Raw genomic sequence first — 19834 nt, forward strand, 5'->3', positions numbered from 1 at the left:
CTGGCTCTGGAACCAACTGATGTTTTGGATGTTTGGACATTCTGGGAACTGGTGAAAACAGTTATAGGGCCATTCACTAAAATAAGAAAATTCAAGATTAATTCAAAGTCCTTCTAGTTTGGATAACGAAGCCTTTCCACTGAAATTTACTTTCAAACTCAGACAGATCGCACTTTAGCGAGTAACACGGCCAAGACCTTTACTGGGTAGGACTGTAGCAATCAGCACATTCACAATACACACACAAGCAAAGATGTTTATCATTAACTGGCTATTAACATTGACATGGATGTATCCTTGTCGTCCAGCATTCATAGGAGAACCTTGGAAGACACCACACTTAATGTAAGTCCAGCGTCAGCCGTTTGTTAAGAAGGTTTTTCGAGCTGGATACCATAAGTAGTCCAACATTGGGCTTCAAATCCTTCCAAGAAGATCGCTATTAGTTGAAGACACATCGGTATTTGTTACATTTCACCATTTTAACCTCTCTTTAGTCACTCGTGAATTTAGGATTGTTTTGTCCTGTTATGTTGCCAAACCATGACATTTACAGATTGATCAAAATTCCAAAAGGAACGAACACATTTTAAAAGTTGTCTAGTCAACAGCAGATGGACCTAAACCAAAGCAGCTGATAAACAAATCTAAAGTATTTCGATTTGTTTAGACTGAAAGCAATTTGGAACTTGAAATGTGAGTTTAAGGTTGTTTGTTCTGTTTCAAAGAAAATGCTAGTTGTGAGTGAAACTCCAATTTCTGCCTCGTTTTTTGCACTCACTCATTGTTCAGCTGACATTTTATTCATTGTAATGAGACTCTCCGCACTATGTTTGACATGTAATTGTCCATTAACCCCTTAAGGACCAAACTTCTGGAACAAAAGGGAATCATGACATGTCACACATGTCATATGTCCTTAAGGCGTTAAACACCGATACATATTGAATTAAAAAGTCATTGAAAAAAACTCAAAGTGAGTCCACAAAAATGCCTGTGTGGATCCAGTGTTTTCCATTTCAGGTTCTTAAATATTCCTAAAAAAAAACGGCAAACTAGACAATAAGCTAGATTTTGTAAAATTGTCTTATTTTGCGGAATACGTTTCATCCACTTCTTCTTAGTATGAAAAAGCGGCAATATCTCAGTGTTGGAACCATAAGTGAAAAAGCTGAACGTGTATTAATCTGCCAGATTCCATCCCTAGAATTAATTTAACCTCATTTTGCTATTAAACTCTTGGAGTTCTAGAGAGGTAAATACATAAGACATTTAAAGCCAAAGTAGGTAGAACATAGAGTGTGGGAGAAGGATAACGAACATATAAACCTGTTCGTTTGTTACAGATGGGTCCATTTCCATTGTAGATCTTAATGGGTTATGGATAACCTACAGAACAGGAATGGCAGGTTAAAAAGTACTGACTCCCGACTCCTAATTTATTTTCCACACGAGGCGTCAGCTTAAACAAGGTTGCAGATTTCACTAGTGCTGCGGTGAAAAAAAGTAATGACATAGAAAGACAATTATTTGTGGCTTATAACTCAGGACAAGCAAAGAACTTCACAAAATAAAGCAGGATTTTTTTTCTTTCACTGGGTTTGGGTTGAGAACAGCCCGCACAGATTCTGAGAAGACCTCTTTGATTCCTTCGTGGTTTAGCGCTGAGCATTCCATATATTTCACCGCATGGATCTGCTTAGATAGACTCACTCCTTGTTGAACAGTGATTGGCATCTGATTCTGCTCCTTCAGTTTTTTGATGACATCTGGGTTGTTTCTCAGATCCTTCTTCGTACCCACCAAGAGAATAGGGACGTTAGGGCAGTGATGGCCCACCTCAGGGTACCATTTGTGCTTTACATTCTCGTACGATGGTGGGCTAGCAATGGAGAAGCAGATTATGAAGACATTAGTCTGGGGATAGGAGAGTGTCCTTAACCGGTCATATTCCTCCTGGCCAGCTGTGTCCCAGAGGTTTAAGCTAACAGTTCTTCCATCCACGGTGCTCTGGGCACTGTAGTTGTCAAACACAGTTGGGATGTACTCCTTGGGAAATGCATTTGTTGTGTAACAGATGAGAAGGCAGGTCTTTCCAACAGCTCCATCACCAACCACCACACATTTAATGCTCTGCATTCTGCTTCGTATGTCCTATTTCAGCAACCTAGGGGAAAAACAGAACAAAATTAAAACATGGACAGAAATTTAAAGAAACTTAATCTATTCCAGAATGTGGACATCTCTTTCAACTAGTGCAACCAATATTTCAACAGAGATATTTCCTGCGTTAATCATTGATTAATACTGAGTTTTTATATATATATATATACTGAGTTTTCATTTTGTATTCTATATTTCTTTAATGAGTCCATGAAGAGCTAATTGAATTATATTATATATTGTTATAATTTTTTACTTCTTCTATTCAATGAAGTATCTGACTGTACGTATAAGGGTTAATTACCATATGTGTATTCGGATATAGTTGTTTCAGTCAGATTCCTGATGAAATTGTATATGTGATATGGCATGAAAGAGTTAATAACTGCTAAATAAGGAAAGGGTTAACCATAGGAAGGTTAACACGGCCGATGGATATATAAATCCATCAGTCCGAGATAGATGCATCTCCTCTGATGAAGTGACAGGACGTCACGAAACGCGTAAGGCTGCATCTATTCATTCAATCACGGTGGAACGCATACGAGAGTGAAGTGGAACGCACGCGGTGAATCTCCCGGACAAGCTGCAAACAACAAGGACTCGGAGGCTGCCTGTGAAGCCGGCATTGACGAGGCGGCATTTCCAGAGTATCCAGGCTGCTGGGAGGAAGACACCAAAGGAAGGATCCCCTCTTTATATGCCATCTGTGAACTATTGATTACATTTACATTTTTAACCGTTTTTAATACCAATATTTTTTGCTATTTAGGAATTGAGGCACTGACATTTCAGCAACTGTTGCAAAGATTTTCTCACATTTAAAGTGTTATTCCATACTGCTACAATCTATCTGTTTTCTCTATGTTTGGCACATATCTAGTATCCTTATGGTGTTGATATCTACTCCTGATCTGAGCAATTCGTTTTTCTATTTGCTTCTTTTCTTTTATTGTTTATTTATTCAATCTTTCAGGTGTTTAGTGGATATCCCCCCTTTTTTTAAAGACCCCTGTTTTCCTTCCAATCTATTCAAGGGGAAGGATTTCTCCCCCCCCCCCCCTTGTTTTTCTATATTGATTAATAGTGACCCAGGGACACGTTCACACTTGGAGGGCTGTGGATACTGGTGTCAGGGATCGTGGTATAGTTCCCAGCAATTCTCATAGCACCAACCACCTCCCACCAGAAAAAAAACAGCTTTCATCACATTGGTTTTCCCAAAATATGATGCCAGTAAGACTGAAGAAATCCATGTCACGGCCTCCTCTAAACCACAAAAGGGGAAGTTACCCTGAGATCCAATCTCTCAGGCCTCAGTGTTCCTCTTTTTAGTATAAAGTCACATTTCCAGGCACATCGAGCTTCCTCCTTGCTATCTGTTCCCCTGTCATGGTGCTATACATATCCCTATATAACACACCCAGGACGGCCGCGTTTTAGGAAATGACCTGCCCCCCACACCCACCCAGCATCAGCAAATGTCGTCAACCAACCCGTATTATTGATCCTTCAAATATAAATGGATGTATATACGTATAATCTGATATAAATGGACATATACTACCAGACACTGCCATGTAGGCAGATAAGGAATATAAGCAGGCTTTCACATAAAACAGGAACTCACATATAAAAGAGCACTCATGAGTACAGACACTCACATATAAAAGAGCACTCATGAGTACAGACACTCACATATAAAAGAGCACTCATGAGTACAGACACTCACATATAAGTAGACACAAACATCAACCAGACACTGGTGTGGCCTGATTACTTAGGTAGAAATAAACATCCATACATAAATCTGTACCTCCCAAGTGTCGCTGTTTAGGAGGCACATATTTGGGCCCAAATCCCTGTCCCTCTTTTCTAGGAGCTCTATATTGTTACTGTGTCTGAGTGTATAACGGAGCTCCACAGCAATAATACTCCCAGTAATGTGTCTGAGTGTATAACAGAGCTCCACGGCAATAATACTCCCAGTAATGTGTCTGAGTGTATAACAGAGCTCCACAGCAATAATACTCCAAGTAATGTGTCTGCGTGTATAACAGAGCTCCACAGCAATAATACTCCCAGTAATGTGTCTGAGTGTATAACAGAGCTCCACAGCAATAATACTCCCAGTAATGTGTCTGGGTGTATAACAGAGCTCCACAGCAATAATACTCCCAGTAATGTGTCTGTGTATAACAGAGCTCCACAGCAATAATACTCCCAGTGATGTGTCTGAGTGTATAACAGAGCTCCACAGCAATAATACTCCCAGTAATGTGTCTGAGTGTATAACAGAGCTCCACAGCAATAATACTCCCAGTAATGTGTCTGAGTGTATAACAGAGCTCCACAGTAATAATACTCCCAGTAATGTGTCTGAGTGTATAACAGAGCTCCACAGCAATAATACTCCCAGTAATGTGTGTGAGTGTATAACAGAGCTCCACAGCAATAATACTCCCAGTAATGTGTCTGAATGTATAACAGAGCTCCACAGCAATAATACTCCAAGTAATGTGTCTGCGTGTATAACAGAGCTCCACAGCAATAATACTCCCAGTAATGTGTCTGAGTGTATAACAGAGCTCCACAGCAATAATACTCCCAGTAATGTGTCTGAGTGTATAACAGAGCTCCACAGCAATAATACTCCCAGTAATGTGTCTCAGTGTATAACAGAGCTCCACAGCAATAATACTCCCAGTAATGTGTCTGAATGTATAACAGAGCTCCACAGCAATAATACTCCAAGTAATGTGTCTGCGTGTATAACAGAGCTCCACAGCAATAATACTCCCAGTAATGTGTGTGAGTGTATAACAGAGCCCCACAGCAATAATACTCCCAGTAATGTGTCTGAGTGTATAACAGAGCTCCACAGCAATAATACTCCCAGTAATGTGTCTGCATGTATAACAGAGCTCCACAGCAATAATACTCCCAGTAATGTGTCTGAGTGTATAACAGAGCTCCACAGCAATAATACTCCAAGTAATGTGTCTGCATGTATAACAGAGCTCCACAGCAATAATACTCCCAGTAATGTGTCTGAGTGTATAACAGAGCTCCACAGCAATAATACTCCCAGTAATGTGTCTGAGTGTATAACAGAGCTCCACAGCAATAATACTCCCAGTAATGTGTCTGAGTGTATAACAGAGCTCCACAGCAATAATACTCCCAGCAATGTGTCTGTGTTTTATAACAGAGCTCCACAGCAATAATACTCCCAGTAATGTGTCTGAGTGTATAACAGAGCTCCACAGTAATAATACTCCCAGTAATGTGTCTGAGTGTATAACAGAGCTCCACAGCAATAATACTCCCAGTAATGTGTCTGAGTGTATAACAGAGCTCCACAGTAATAATACTCCCAGTAATGTGTCTGAGTGTATAACAGAGCTCCACAGCAATAATACTCCCAGTAATGTGTCTGATTGTATAACAGAGCTCCACAGCAATAATACTCCCAGCAATGTGTCTGTGTTTTATAACAGAGCTCCACTGCAATAATACTCCCAGTAATGTGTCTGAGTGTATAACAGAGCTCCACAGTAATAATACTCCCAGTAATGTGTCTGAGTGTATAACAGAGCTCCACTGCAATAATACTCCCAGTAATGTGTCTGATCGTATAACAGAGCTCCACAGCAATAATACTCGCAGTAAAGTGACTGAGTGTATAACAGAACCCCGCAGCAATAATACTCCCAGTAATGTGTCTGGCTGTGTAACAGAGCTCCACTGCAATAATACTCCCAGTAATGTGTCTGAGTGTATAACAGAGCTCCACAGTAATAATACTCCCAGTAATGTGTCTGAGTGTATAACAGAGCTCCACTGCAATAATACTCCCAGTAATGTGTCTGATCGTATAACAGAGCTCCACAGCAATAATACTCGCAGTAAAGTGACTGAGTGTATAACAGAACCCCGCAGCAATAATACTCCCAGTAATGTGTCTGGGTGTGTAACAAAGCTCCACTGCAATAATACTCCCAGTAATGTGTCTAGGTGTGTAACAGCTCCACAGCAATAATACTCCCAGTAATGTGTCTGAGTGCACAACAGAGCTCCACAGCAATAATACTCCCAGTAATGTGTCTGAGTGTATGACAGAGCTCCACAGCAATAATACTCCCAGTAATGTGTCTAGGTGTGTAACAGAGCTCCACAGCAATAATACTCCCAGTAATGTGTCTGAGTGTATAACAGAGCTCCACATCAATAATACTCCCAGTAATGTGTCTGAGTGTATAACAGTGCTCCACGGCAATAATACTCCCAGTAATGTGTCTGAGTGTTTGACAGAGCTCCCCAGCAATAATACTCCCAGTAATGTGTCTGAGTGTATAACAGAGCTCCACGGCAATAATACTCCCAGTAATGTGTCTGAGTGTATAACAGAGCTCCCCAGCAATAATACTCCCAGTAATGTGTCTGAGTGTATAACAGAGCTCCACATGAATAATACTCCCAGTAATGTGTCTGAGTGTATAACAGAGCTACACAGTAATAATACTCCCAGTAATGTGTCTGAATGTATAACAGAGCTCCACAGCAATAATACTCCCAGTAATGTGTCTGAGTGTATAACAGAGCTCCACAGCAATAATACTCCCAGTAATGTGTCTAGGTGTGTAACAGCTCCACAGCAATAATACTCCCAGTAATGTGTCTGAGTGCACAACAGAGCTCCACAGCAATAATACTCCCAGTAATGTGTCTCAGTGTATGACAGAGCTCTACAGCAATAATACTCCCAGTAATGTGTCTAGGTGTGTAACAGAGCTCCACAGCAATAATACTCCCAGTAATGTGTCTGAGTGTATAACAGAGCTCCACATCAATAATACTCCCAGTAATGTGTCTGAGTGTATAACAGTGCTCCACGGCAATAATACTCCCAGTAATGTGTCTGAGTGTTTGACAGAGCTCCCCAGCAATAATACTCCCAGTAATGTGTCTGAGTGTATAACAGAGCTCCACGGCAATAATACTCCCAGTAATGTGTCTGAGTGTATAACAGAGCTCCCCAGCAATAATACTCCCAGTAATGTGTCTGAGTGTATAACAGAGCTCCACATGAATAATACTCCCAGTAATGTGTCTGAGTGTATAACAGAGCTCCACAGCAATAATACTCCCAGTAATGTGTCTGATTGTATAACGGAGCTCCACAGTAATAATACTCACAGTAATGTGTCTGAGTGTACAACAGAGCTCCACAGCAATAATACTCCCAGTAATGTGTCTGAATGTATAACAGAGCTCCACAGCAATAATACTCCCAGTAATGTGTCTGGGTGTGTAACAGAGCTCCACAGCAATAATACTCCCAGTTACGTGTCTTTAAACTACAATAAATGTGTTTAGAAATCAGTTTGTGTAAATAAGATACATTGTTCTTGTTAGTAATTAGAGTTTAGTTATATAAATTGTTATTATTAAGTCACCCAAAATTTATCAGAACAGCCCCACCCCTGGCCAAACCACCACTTACACTCAAAGCAGCTCTAAACCTGGCCACACCCCCACTCACACCCAGAAGTGCCCTGTCCCTGGTCACACCCCCACTCACACCCAGAAGTGCCCTGTCCCTGGTCACACCCACAAGTGCCCTGCCCCTGGTCACACCCCCACTCACACCCAGAAGTGCCCTGTCCCTGGTCACCCCCCCACAAGTGCCCTGTCCCTGGTCACACCCAGAAGTGCCCTGTCCCTGGTCACACCCCCACTCACACCCAGAAGTGCCCTGTCCCTGGTCACACCCCCACTCACACCCAGAAGTGCCCTGTCCCTGGTCACACCCCCACTCACACCCAGAAGTGCCCTGTCCCTGGTCACACCCCCACTCACACCCAGAAGTGCCCTGTCCCTGGTCACACCCCCACTCACATCCAGAAGTGCCCTGTCCCTGGTCACACCCCCACTCACACCCAGAAGTGCCCTGTCCCTGGTCACACCCCCACTCACACCCAGAAGTGCCCTGTCCCTGGTCACACCCAGAAGTGCCCTGCCCCTGGTCACACCCCCACTCACACCCAGAAGTGCCCTGTCCCTGGTCACACCCCCACAAGTGCCCTGTCCCTGGTCACACCCAGAAGTGCCCTGTCCCTGGTCACACCCCCACTCACACCCAGAAGTGCCCTGTCCCTGGTCACACCCCCACTCACACCCACAAGTGCCCTGTCCCTGGTCACACCCCCACTTACACACATTCTTTGTCCATGTGAAACGTTCGGAGGTATGATAAAAACACTCACTATAATATAGACAAAAATGGGCATGGATTCTGGAAAAAAAACACATCAGTCAATCCCAAGCAATGTTGACTGAAACATAGAAACAGTTAACATGACTGCTGACCCTCTCCCTTTTATCTTCCGTTACCCTTCCCCCCAATAAAACACAGACAACCAAATTGTGGGTAAGGGCAACGGCCACAGCTTTTATTATTAAGCCAGCATAATTTAAACCAACTGTCAGCTGCTGGGTTTTCCCAGCAGACAGCTAACACAACAAATCTTCCAGAGCCTCTTCAGCCTGAAGTCCGTCCTCAACCAGACCAGGCTGCGACTCCCCAAGCCCGTCCGGGCACTGCTCTCAGTTCCACTTGCTGGCGAAGGACAAACCGCAGCTGTGACAAAAGAAACAGAAAAGAAAACACACCAAACACAACACATATAACCATAACATATCCCGTGTTCACACCAACCCAGGGAGGGTGGGCGGGAAACAGCACTGCTAGGTTCCCTCAGCGTGCTCTCCAGTGGTCTGGTAAGTATTTCCCAGTGACCCCGGTCCAAGTTCATCCTAAACATTGTATCAATTTTTTGTCACCATGGCAACCTCTCCGGGCAGCAGTCATGCTCCCCCTCCTTATCCACTCCGGGGGTTGGCCTTGACTGCTGACCCTCTCCCTTTTATCTTCCGTTACCCTTCCCCCCAATAAAACACAGACAACCAAATTGTGGGTAAGGGCAACGGCCACAGCTTTTATTATTAAGCCAGCATAATTTAAACCAACTGTCAGCTGCTGGGTTTTCCCAGCAGACAGCTAACACAACAAATCTTCCAGAGCCTCTTCAGCCTGAAGTCCGTCCTCAACCAGACCAGGCTGCGACTCCCCAAGCCCGTCCGGGCACTGCTCTCAGTTCCACTTGCTGGCGAAGGACAAACCGCCACCGCAGCCTCTCCCCTATCCCTGGAGAGGCCTGCGTCCCCCCGAAGCCAACGCCTGTTCAATGGCTGACTGTAATCCCAAATTAAATATATCCAGCCCAATTTCGTTTAGGTGGACCCCATCAGCCCTCATTATGTTTGCGTTGTTCCCTTCCAGCTCCACATGACGAGCCACAAAGCAACCCAGCCTACGCACAAAACGTGAAATCGTCATGTTGAAACGACGCCTGCCGCGCTCCACCGCCCTGGCGTGTGGCAGCGCCCCCCAAGCCGGTCGAGGAATAACTTCGGACCACACCAGTGTGACCTCGCTGAAAAGCGCCATACAGCGGGCCAAGTCGTGCTTGCACGCGTAAATTAAATCCACAGCTCAGCACCGTCCCAAGTCATTCCCCCCGGCATGAAGTACCAGAACCACTGACCCGGTCACGAAGCGCCGGAGCGCGACGCACTCCGGATACACTTGGTGCCACTCCAAACCCCGTATCCCCCGCCATCGAACCCTAACCTGTTCATGCGGGAGCCCTAGATTCCGTCCGTATGGTCTGTGCTCAGCGCGCCTAGCCGCCCAATAAATAAAGGAGTGACCGATGATCCAAACATACCGGGGGGAACCTGTGAAGAAAACAACACATCATAACTACCAACAGACTATAACAGATGAGGACGTATATACAGTTGAAACCTGCGAGAATCCCATCGACCCATGCGCTGAATTGCAGCATCGGACAACCCTACCTGTCGCGCCTGAGTTGCTGCACCAATCCGGAAGGAGTGGGGAGAATATCCCTTATCCTCTATGCCCAAAGCCCGCAAACTAGTCTTAAAAACACTGGAGAACTGAGACCGGGTTAAGACTGACCCATCTGCGTGAAGCAAAAAGGATTCTGCAGCCTCCGGCCGTAAGCGCGCGTATTGACCTACCAGCGCCACAGGACACCACCTACCCCCAGTAGCACCAATGCTAACCGACCTCCCCCGACCTAACTGATCTGTTTTGGACTTCCGAATGAAAACCTCCACTCCACTCTGCCCTATGCGAACGTCCCCCCTTTGAAGAGATGCCAGAGCCCTAGCCGACGCGGCCACCAACTCACCTATCCGCAGCGCAGCGTAAAAACACAGAGAAAAGGCCACCCTGAAAAGCAGCGCCTCGAAGGGGGAGAAGCACACCGCAGAGAGAACCCCACATAGATCATCCAATAAGTGGACGGACACCGGCCGTCTACAATCAGGAACCCTTTCTTTCCTCCATCCCCGAAGAACCCTCTGGACCACGAACTCTTTTGAAAGGTCCTCCCACCCCATACAACGCATCAGGAAAGAAAGAGCCCCTAAACTGCGTTCCACCGATGACACCGAAGCTGCGCGCTCCCATAAGGAGGACATGAAAGCCAAAGTAGACAGCAACCTACCCTCAGAGGAGTACAAACCGAACTCTCTCGCAAAGACCAGCCACCGATCCCACACTGCCCCATAGGCAGACCACGAAGCGGGAGCCAGCGATCTCCTGAACAGGTCTGCTAGGTTCCGAAATCGAGGGTCCATAAGCACGTGGGACATACCAGACCAGCTTCCTCGGCTCCTGGAGCGACCTCCCGAAAACGATCCCACTGAAAGCGAGAAAGAGAGTCGGCAATGACATTAGACACTCCGGGAACATGGATTGCTCGGAACCAAATGTTAAATTCCAAACAACGCAGAACCAACCGGCGTAACAAAGCCAATACTGGAACCGAGCCAGATGATAAACGATTCACCACATGAACCACGCTCATGTTGTCCGTGCGGAAAACCACCTGCCTGTTCGCAAGCTCCTCCCCCCACAATTCCACTGCTACCACAATAGGGAAAAGCTCGAGAAAAGTCAAGTTACGTATCAGGTCCGCCTCGCGCCATGCAGCAGGCCAAGGCTTCGCACACCAACGTCCCCGAAAAAATGCCCCGAAGCCCAGGGAGCCGGAGGCATCCGTAAACAACTCCAGGGCCACGTTAGATATCGCTTCTCGACGCCAAATTGTCCGACCATTGTACCCTGCGAGGAACTCACTCCAGACCTTCAAATCGTCCTTGAGCCGCTTGGTGACCCGAATAAAATGATGGGGAAGGCTAATGCCGACAGTAGCCAGAGACAGCCGTCTACAAAACACCCGACCCATAGGCATGATCCGACATGCAAAGTTCAAGTGGCCCAACAGGGATTGCATCTGACGAAGCTGCACCTTCCGCGCACCCTTCACCCGATCAACCATGGTCGTAAGGGTCCCCAATTTATCACTGGGCAAACGAAAGACCAAACCGATGGAGTCAATCTCTATACCCAGGAAGGAAATAACCGCCTTCGGGCCCTCTGTCTTGTCCTCTGCCACTGGAACCCCTAAATCACGCATAACTGCCTTAAACTGTCCCAACAAATATTCACATTGCGAAGAGTGAACCGGACCGACGAACAGAAAATCGTCAAGATAATGCAAGAGGGAAGAAAAACCTGACACCTCCGATACGATCCATTCCAGCAATGAGCTAAAAACTTCAAAATAATAACAAGAAATAGAGCAACCCATGGGGAGGCACATATCGTAGAAAAATTCCCCCTGAAACTGACATCCCAACAAATGAAAACAGGAAGGGTGAACTGGGAGCAACCGAAAGGCCGATTGAATATCAGACTTAGCCATCAGGGCCCTAGGCCCTGCTTCCCGAACGAGATCCAGAGCCCGATCAAAAGAAGCGTATCGGACCCGACTATCCTCCTTCGCAATCCCGTCATTAACCGAAGCCCCCGCTGGAAAAGACAGGTGATGAATCAGCCGAAACACCCCCGGTTCCTTCTTAGGAACGAGGCCCAATGGGGACACCCGCAAATTATCAAACGGAGGAAAGGAAAACGGACCCGCCATCCGTCCCAAGTCCACTTCTTTCTGCAGCTTAGCCGCCAGAATCCCTTCCCTACCCCGAATCGAGGACAAATTGTGCGCAAACGACGCCTCCCCAGACGGAGTAAATGGGATCCTAAAACCGTCGGTGAAACCTTCCCAAAGCACCCGCGCATCCCTATGCCTGGGGTACCGTGCGAGCCACGGAAGCAGTTTTTCCGCCCGTACCGGGGTCCTCCCCCCGAGGAGCGTCATCCTTAGATGCCGTCCTGGGGAGGGGATTTCCTCTTCTAAAACACCGAACCGCCGGGTGAGCCCCACCACAGTGGGAACACTCATGTTTAAATCGACAACTGTTGTACCACCTGCACTGACTCTCATTGAAGAGCCAGCAGATGCCCTTCTTGATCCCGGCCGACACTCCACCAGGAGCGCCGGCGGCCGAAGGAAAGGACGATGAGGCTGGACGGCACGGGGTCATGAGAAGTAACCAAAGGTTACCATCTTGCATGCCAAAATGCATGTGCGGTCGAACCGCCATTTTTTGTCTAAATTGCTGGTCGTATTTAAACCAGCATTGACCCCCATAAACTTTATAAGCCCCCCAAATTAAATCCAAATAAGAAAACAAAGACGGGGCCCGCTCTGGAAACCTCGTCGACAAAATACTAGCGTAAGTTGCAAATCCTTGCAACCAATTACCGAAGGTACGGGGGAGCTCCTTACCTTTTCCAATCTCCGTCGCCTCACCACGTCGCGGTCTATCAGCAGATTCCCTATCAAAAGGGACTAACGATATGAGGTCCACATACTCACCCTTCAAAATTTTCTCCTTCACCTCCAGCGACACATGCATCCCCAGGGGGGCTATGTCACACACCGGCCCCCCTGCAGTACCCTCCATAGAACCCAACGGAGGGGTCCCCGTGGGAATCGAAGCGTCCTGCGCAGTTAAGCCAACCTGCCCTAAGCGATCTAATACTAAGCGCAGCAATTTTATGACTTCCCCAGTATTCCCTTGTTCCAGCCCAGAGACCCCCTCTGCCCCTAACCAAGCGCGTGCGCACTCCAACTCACGGTTCTGGAGCAGGGGTCTCTCCATCAGCTCCACATCCGATCCATCCGTCACTACAGGTCCTGTGGCCAGCCTGCCAGCCTGCCCTCCAGGGGGCTGGCGGCTCACCCCCATGGTAGCTCCAGATCTTCTGGGGTGGGTGTGTGGAGGGGAATCCTGCGTCCCTCCCTCCTCTGTGGCTGCAGAAGCACCTTCAGGTATCCTGGGGTGATGAATAAGAGGGGAATCCTGCGTCCCTCTCCTCTCCCTGGTGGTCCCAAGATGCCCTGGCGAGTTCCTCCGCCGGCCTGCCTGCACCCGCTGGCCATTTCCACTTCCGGGGGGCCAGCGGTGCTCCGTTCCGGAATCCCCGGATCCATCTTCACCCGGACTTCCGGGTTCGGCAGTGGCCTGTGACGTCTGCGCTCTTTGACCCGCAGACGTCACGTACGCGCCACCAGCGTTCCGGCGTGCGGCGCCCCGCCTCTTCCGGCGTGCAGCCGCACGCCCTGACGTCACATCCGCTGCAGCCGGAAGAGAAGGGTGAGGACTGCGCGACCTCACCTCTCCCACAGCGCCATCTTGGGATCCGCCATCTTGATGGCCAGGCCCCGACCGGGCCGTCCGACGCGTGGAACACCTCTCCCCGCTCCTTCTTCTTCCGGAAACCGGATTCCTCCGCAGGGGGCCAGCCTCACTCGGCCCCGGACTGGTAGTAGTTGGTGGCACAGCCCTGGCTCTCCTCACCGGACTGGGAGACAATCTGGATGGCGGCCTGGAACGGCGGGTACGACGTCCTCTGGTGGGCCCCGACCCCTCTTGAGACTCCTGGGTGTTTTGGACGCTGTGAAGCAGTGCAGCATAGGACTCTGCGCCGTGTGTCCTCTGAAAGGCCTGCAAAATCGTGAGTAGAGCCTCTCTGGGCATGTCAGGGACATGAGCCATGATGTTAAGTTATTAACTGCAGTGGCAAAATTCTGGAACAGCAGTTTTAAAACACTAACAGCAGTTTTTTCTTTTTTAAGATGACCAGAAACAGCACTGCTAGGTTCCCTCAGCGTGCTCTCCAGTGGTCTGGTAAGTATTTCCCAGTGACCCCGGTCCAAGTTCATCCTAAACATTGTATCAATTTTTTGTCACCATGGCAACCTCTCCGGGCAGCAGTCATGCTCCCCCTCCTTATCCACTCCGGGGGTTGGCCTGAACACTTTAATTTAAAAAAAAATAGCACATATTAAGCAGATGTCTTCCTTAATTTAGATGGACTACCATAACAAAAACAAATATTAAAATCACTACAAAATATAATTTACTCCAGTGCCAGGATAGTCTCCCCACTGCGGCCCATTTCTCCTCTGGTGATGTCAACGAGACTGGTGGCATTTGTCCAGTCTGTTATGGACACATGGCCCATGCTCAGCGAAGCATTGAAGCATTGGACTTTCAGGAATAGTTTTGTACACATATCTAATTACATTGGGTGAAATAAGCTTTGAATATATTCCATATTATCTTCTTTTTAGGGTGTTACCTCTGTTTTTTCCCTTATAAAATTAGTTTATTTTTGGAAGTCAAATAGATTCACAAATCTTAGTCTGGAGCCCCTAGTAGTTGCCTGACAGCCATTAGACTTGTGAACCGTGCCTGTTATGTGTCCCAAAATTACTTTACTAAGAAGAAGTGATTTTGCTGCTTAGACTATCCCTTTGATATTCTCACAAACCCCAGTAGTTTCTCCAGATTAGTTAATATGGAAATATTGGGCGCAATGGTGAACAGATAGCACAATTTGGGGCAGTCCCTAGAAGCCAGAATGACCATATTTCATTTAGTGAAAATTTGGCTTATAGTGGAAGCCCTGGAGTCAACGAACTAAACTTGATTAGTTTACAAAAAAGGCACAACAGAGGGGATATGATAGCATTATACAAATAAATGTTTTGGGCTAACCCAAACCATTGCCTGAAAGTCTATTCATAAATAGGGCTATACATAGGACACAAGGTCACGCATTTAGACTAGAAGAAAGGAGATTTCATCTAAGGCAAAGGAAAGCACAATAAGGAAGAATAACAAGAATGTGGAATTCTCTGTCTGAAAATGTGGTTTTATCTGAGGCTTTACTGATGTATAAACAGCACTTGGATAAATACAGTACTTGCAAAAACGTAATATACAGGGATATGATTATAATTGGTGGCATAATAGTTTCTTTATCCAAGGAGATATCTGACTGTCGTTCTGGGGTCAAGAAGGATATTTTTTTCTAGTTTGTTTCAAAAGTGTTGTTTGGATCAACAGCAAAAACAGAAATGACAAAGGCTGAACTTGATAGACACATGTCTCTTTGCAATTATGTAACAATACAGTGCCAGACAACACAGTGCCAGACAACACAGTGCCAGACAACACAGTGCCAGACAACACAGTGCCAGACAGACACAGTGCCAGACAGACACAGTGCCAGACAGACACAGTGCCAGACAGACACAGTGCCAGACAGACACAGTGCCAGACAGACACAGTGCCAGACAGACACAGTGCCAGACAGACACAGTGCCAGACAGACTCAGTGCCAGACAGACTCAGTGCCAGACAGACTCAGTGCCAGACAGACTCAGTGCCAGACAGACACAGGGGCTATCTTCGATTCTGAGATCACAAAGACAACCACTAGAGGTTTTCTTACCCCTGTAATTTGAACATTGCAATGTCTCTGAAACTGCAATGTTTTACTTTGTCTGATTAATGGGGCAGGGGCATTTAGACCAGACCAATGAGATGGAGTGCTCTAGTGGCCTATAGTGTCTCTTTAACCCCTTAAGGACCAAACTTCTGGAATAAAAGGGAATCATGACATGTCACGTGTCCTTAAGGGGTTATTCCTTTAAGGACTAAGTATAGAATGAGTGTGCAGTAAAGATGAGCTCAGTGGGTTATTCCTGATATTTGTGTGTAACAAAACAACTTTTAATTAACAGAGTGCTCTAAACATTTGAACAGGAAAAGTCACAAGTAGTTCTCATTACACAAATGCAGAGAGGTTTAAGAACTGGTTATAGAACACAGAGGTGTGGAGTAGCTTGAGTGTAAACACCAACCACAGAATAATAGAAGAATGAGCAAATAAATCTAGAAAAGAGAAAAGAGAAAAATGCAAGATTCTAGTGTGGTCTAATGGTTAAAATGAAACCTTACGGTGTGTCTCAGTGAGAATATTGATGGCTATCTCATCCACAGGGACACTAATGACCACTTCTGGCATCTGCTGTTGGCCACAAGTAAGGACCACAGGAGACATCTTCCCTAAGTGGCTAACCCTAACCCTGGTGTGTTATGAGAGAGTTGGAAAACTGTATCTTTATATCACTGCCCAAGAATAGCGCAGAATGTCAGGACATGATTTTCTGTGATTGAAATCTGACCACACGTGTTTAAGAAGGCGTGAGTTACACCCTGATGAAGTCAATCTATTTAGCAAGGCCTTGGTCCCTGTAATAGGCAGAGATAAGATACATTTATAGCTGTAACAGAGGATGTAAAAAGCTGCAAAACCACGTTTGTTTGGCGAAGTATAAATGGAGAGGTTAAGAACAAAGTATGAATTTGTAGAGGAGGAAGCTGTGTCTGTAAACTGTGGTTATGAAATAAAGTTAGTGCAGATTCATCTGTGACTGAAGCCAGTTACGAACATTGGATTATCTTCATGAAGGATCCATGGTACAGACATTATACAGTATAGATACATACACACTGACGAACATATTTAGATTCACACACACATGTGCCGTTATCGGTTTACAGAACTGTATTTAGCTACTGAGAAATGTGTGGGTTCCACTCTTTCCAGTAAGTGTGAGCAGGGGAATTCGGGTAAACTTCGTACACGAGACGTATCGATTCATGAAAACCAAGACATGGCAGGATGTCCCTTTCAGGATGAACTAATGACACGTATGGTTCGTTCTTTTCTTAAATGAAGGTATTATATCATAGCTGAAGGACGTTATAATTGTGTTGGATTTTCTAAGTATATCGGAAACTGATCAATTCACACCTAGTGTTTAGCACACGGACTCTGCAGAACTTAGAAAACACATCAGTAAAGGGTCAGATAAAAAGGCAAGATGCAAAATGACTAGTGAGTTCAGGCACCCAATCAGGCCGTGCAGCAATAATCAGTGTTACATGTTAATAAACTGTGTTACACGTTAATAAACTGTGTTACACGTTAATAAACTGTGTTACACGTTAATAAACTGTGTTACACGTTAATAAACTGTGTTACACGTTAATAAACTGTGTTACACGTTAATAAACTGTGTTACGTGTTAATAAACTGTGTTACGTGTTAAACTGTGTTACATGTTAATAAACTGTGTTACATGTTAATAAACTGTGTTACATGTTAATAAACTGTGTTACGTGTTAATAAACGGTGTTACGTGTTAAACGGTGTTACATGTTAATAAACTGTGTTACATGTTAATAAACTGTTACATGTTAATAAACTGTTACATGTTAATAAACTGTTACATGTTAATAAACTGTGTTACGTGTTAATTAACTGTGTTACACGTTAATAAACTGTGTTACGTGTTAATTAACTGTGTTACACGTTAATAAACTGTGTTACATGTTAATAAACTGTGTTACATGTTAATAAACTGTTACATGTTAATAAACTGTTACATGTTAATAAACTGTGTTACGTGTTAATTAACTGTGTTACACGTTAATAAACTGTGTTACATGTTAATTAACTGTGTTACACGTTAATAAACTGTGTTACATGTTAATAAACTGTGTTACATGTTAATAAACTGTGTTACATGTTAATAAACTGTTACATGTTAATAAACTGTGGTACACGTTAATAAACTGTGGTACACGTTAATAAACTGTTACGTGTTAATTAACTGTGGTACACGTTAATAAACTGTGGTACACGTTAATAAACTGTGGTACACGTTAATAAACTGTGGTACATGTTAATAAACTGTGGTACACGTTAATAAACTGTGGTACACGTTAATAAACTGTGTTAGAGACAACCATAAGGAAAAGTACCCAGTCCAATTCCGATAGTAAATGTTTATAGGAAAAATAATAAATAACTTTATTGAGAAATATAGTAAAATGTATACATAAAATACAAATCTAAATGGATAGAGAATATCCCACCATCAAAAATAGGAAAAGTGGCTAAAAAATAGCCTACTATGTATATATATTCCTTCTAACCAGAAGGGAAAATACTAAATGATGCTAGGGTTACTCCTGGGAAACACCCACAAGGGTGTACTAATACCAGACTCTATCTATAATAGAAAAAACACACAAAAACTAAAAAGTAAAAACTAATGGTAACCAATCTCAATAGTGAGAGCCAGAGAGAAACAGTGGAGAGACCAAGCACAAAATAGAAAGTGGCTAAAATAGTAGCCTACTAGAGAAAAGTGCTACCTTTCTAAACAAGAAAGGAGATATACTAACTGGTGCTTAGGCTGAGGGTATATAAAAGCAGTGAGAGAGGAGGGGAGAAATAAAGGAGAGAGGTAATTATAAAGGCAGATAGGTAACGTATACAAAACAACCATAAGATATAAACCTCTCCCCCCACTTGCCAACTCCCAGCAACCGATCACTCTCTGTGCTAAACCCTATGCTCCTAAGAAAACACCTTCGAGGGTGTTCTAATCTTAGCTCAAAGCTAGAGAAACAGTGGAGAGACCAAGCACAAAATAGACAGTGGCTAAAATAGTAGCCTACTAGAGAAAAGTGCTACCTTTCTAAACAAGAAAGGAGATATACTAACTGGTGCTTAGGCTGAGGGTATATAAAAGGCAGTAAGAGAGGAGGGGAGAAATAAAGGAGAGAGGTAATTGTATAGGCCGATAGGTATATATAAAACAACCATAAGATATAAACCTCTCCCCCCACTTGCAAACTCCCAGCAACCGATCACTCTCTGTGCTAAACCCTATGCTCCTAAGAAAACACCTTCGAGGGTGTTCTAATCTTAGCTCAAAGCTAGAGAAACAGTGGAGAGACCAAGCACAAAATAGACAGTGGCTAAAATAGTAGCCTACTAGAGAAAAGTGCTACCTTTCTAAACAAGAAAGGAGATTAACTAACTGGTGCTTAGGCTGAGGGTATATAAAAGCAGTGAGAGAGGAGGGGAGAAATAAAGGAGAGAGGACGTACTATTACGCCCGCCGGCGTTTAGAGCCGGTTCCTGCAGGGCGTAATAGTACGTCCTCCGGATTTAAGGGGTTAATCTGCGTACTAATAATTATGTACACTGTTTATGCCATTTGTAATTGGTACAGGTACAATTTATTTTGTACATCATATAGGCATAACTTGACTTTCACACTGTTTATGCCGTAATCGATACATGGACATTACTGGCACAATTTGTGCATGACTATATACAGTGTATATGCCATTTGAAACAGTTTGTTACTTCACTTGCACAGGCATAACACAATATAATTAAGCCGGTTATATATAGCTCTATTTGCTAAATTACTCTTCAGTGTTATTTCTG

At 44.8% G+C, this 19834-nt stretch overlaps 1 protein-coding gene across 1 annotated transcript in view; it reads right to left on the reverse strand.

Annotated features, from left to right (window-relative positions):
- Window positions 1-1458: 1458 nt before the first annotated feature.
- The window catches only part of RHOG (ras homolog family member G), a 54125-nt gene continuing 35749 nt past the window's right edge, over window positions 1459-19834 (reverse strand). Inside the window, exon 2 of the mRNA XM_063433125.1 lies at window positions 1459-2167. Within this exon, the coding sequence (XP_063289195.1) occupies window positions 1564-2139 (576 nt within the window). The 5' untranslated portion in view covers window positions 2140-2167 and the 3' untranslated portion in view covers window positions 1459-1563. The remainder of the gene's footprint in view (window positions 2168-19834) is intronic.

This window comes from Pelobates fuscus, chromosome 1 (genome assembly GCF_036172605.1).
Source record: "Pelobates fuscus isolate aPelFus1 chromosome 1, aPelFus1.pri, whole genome shotgun sequence".
Lineage (NCBI taxonomy): Eukaryota > Metazoa > Chordata > Amphibia > Anura > Pelobatidae > Pelobates > Pelobates fuscus.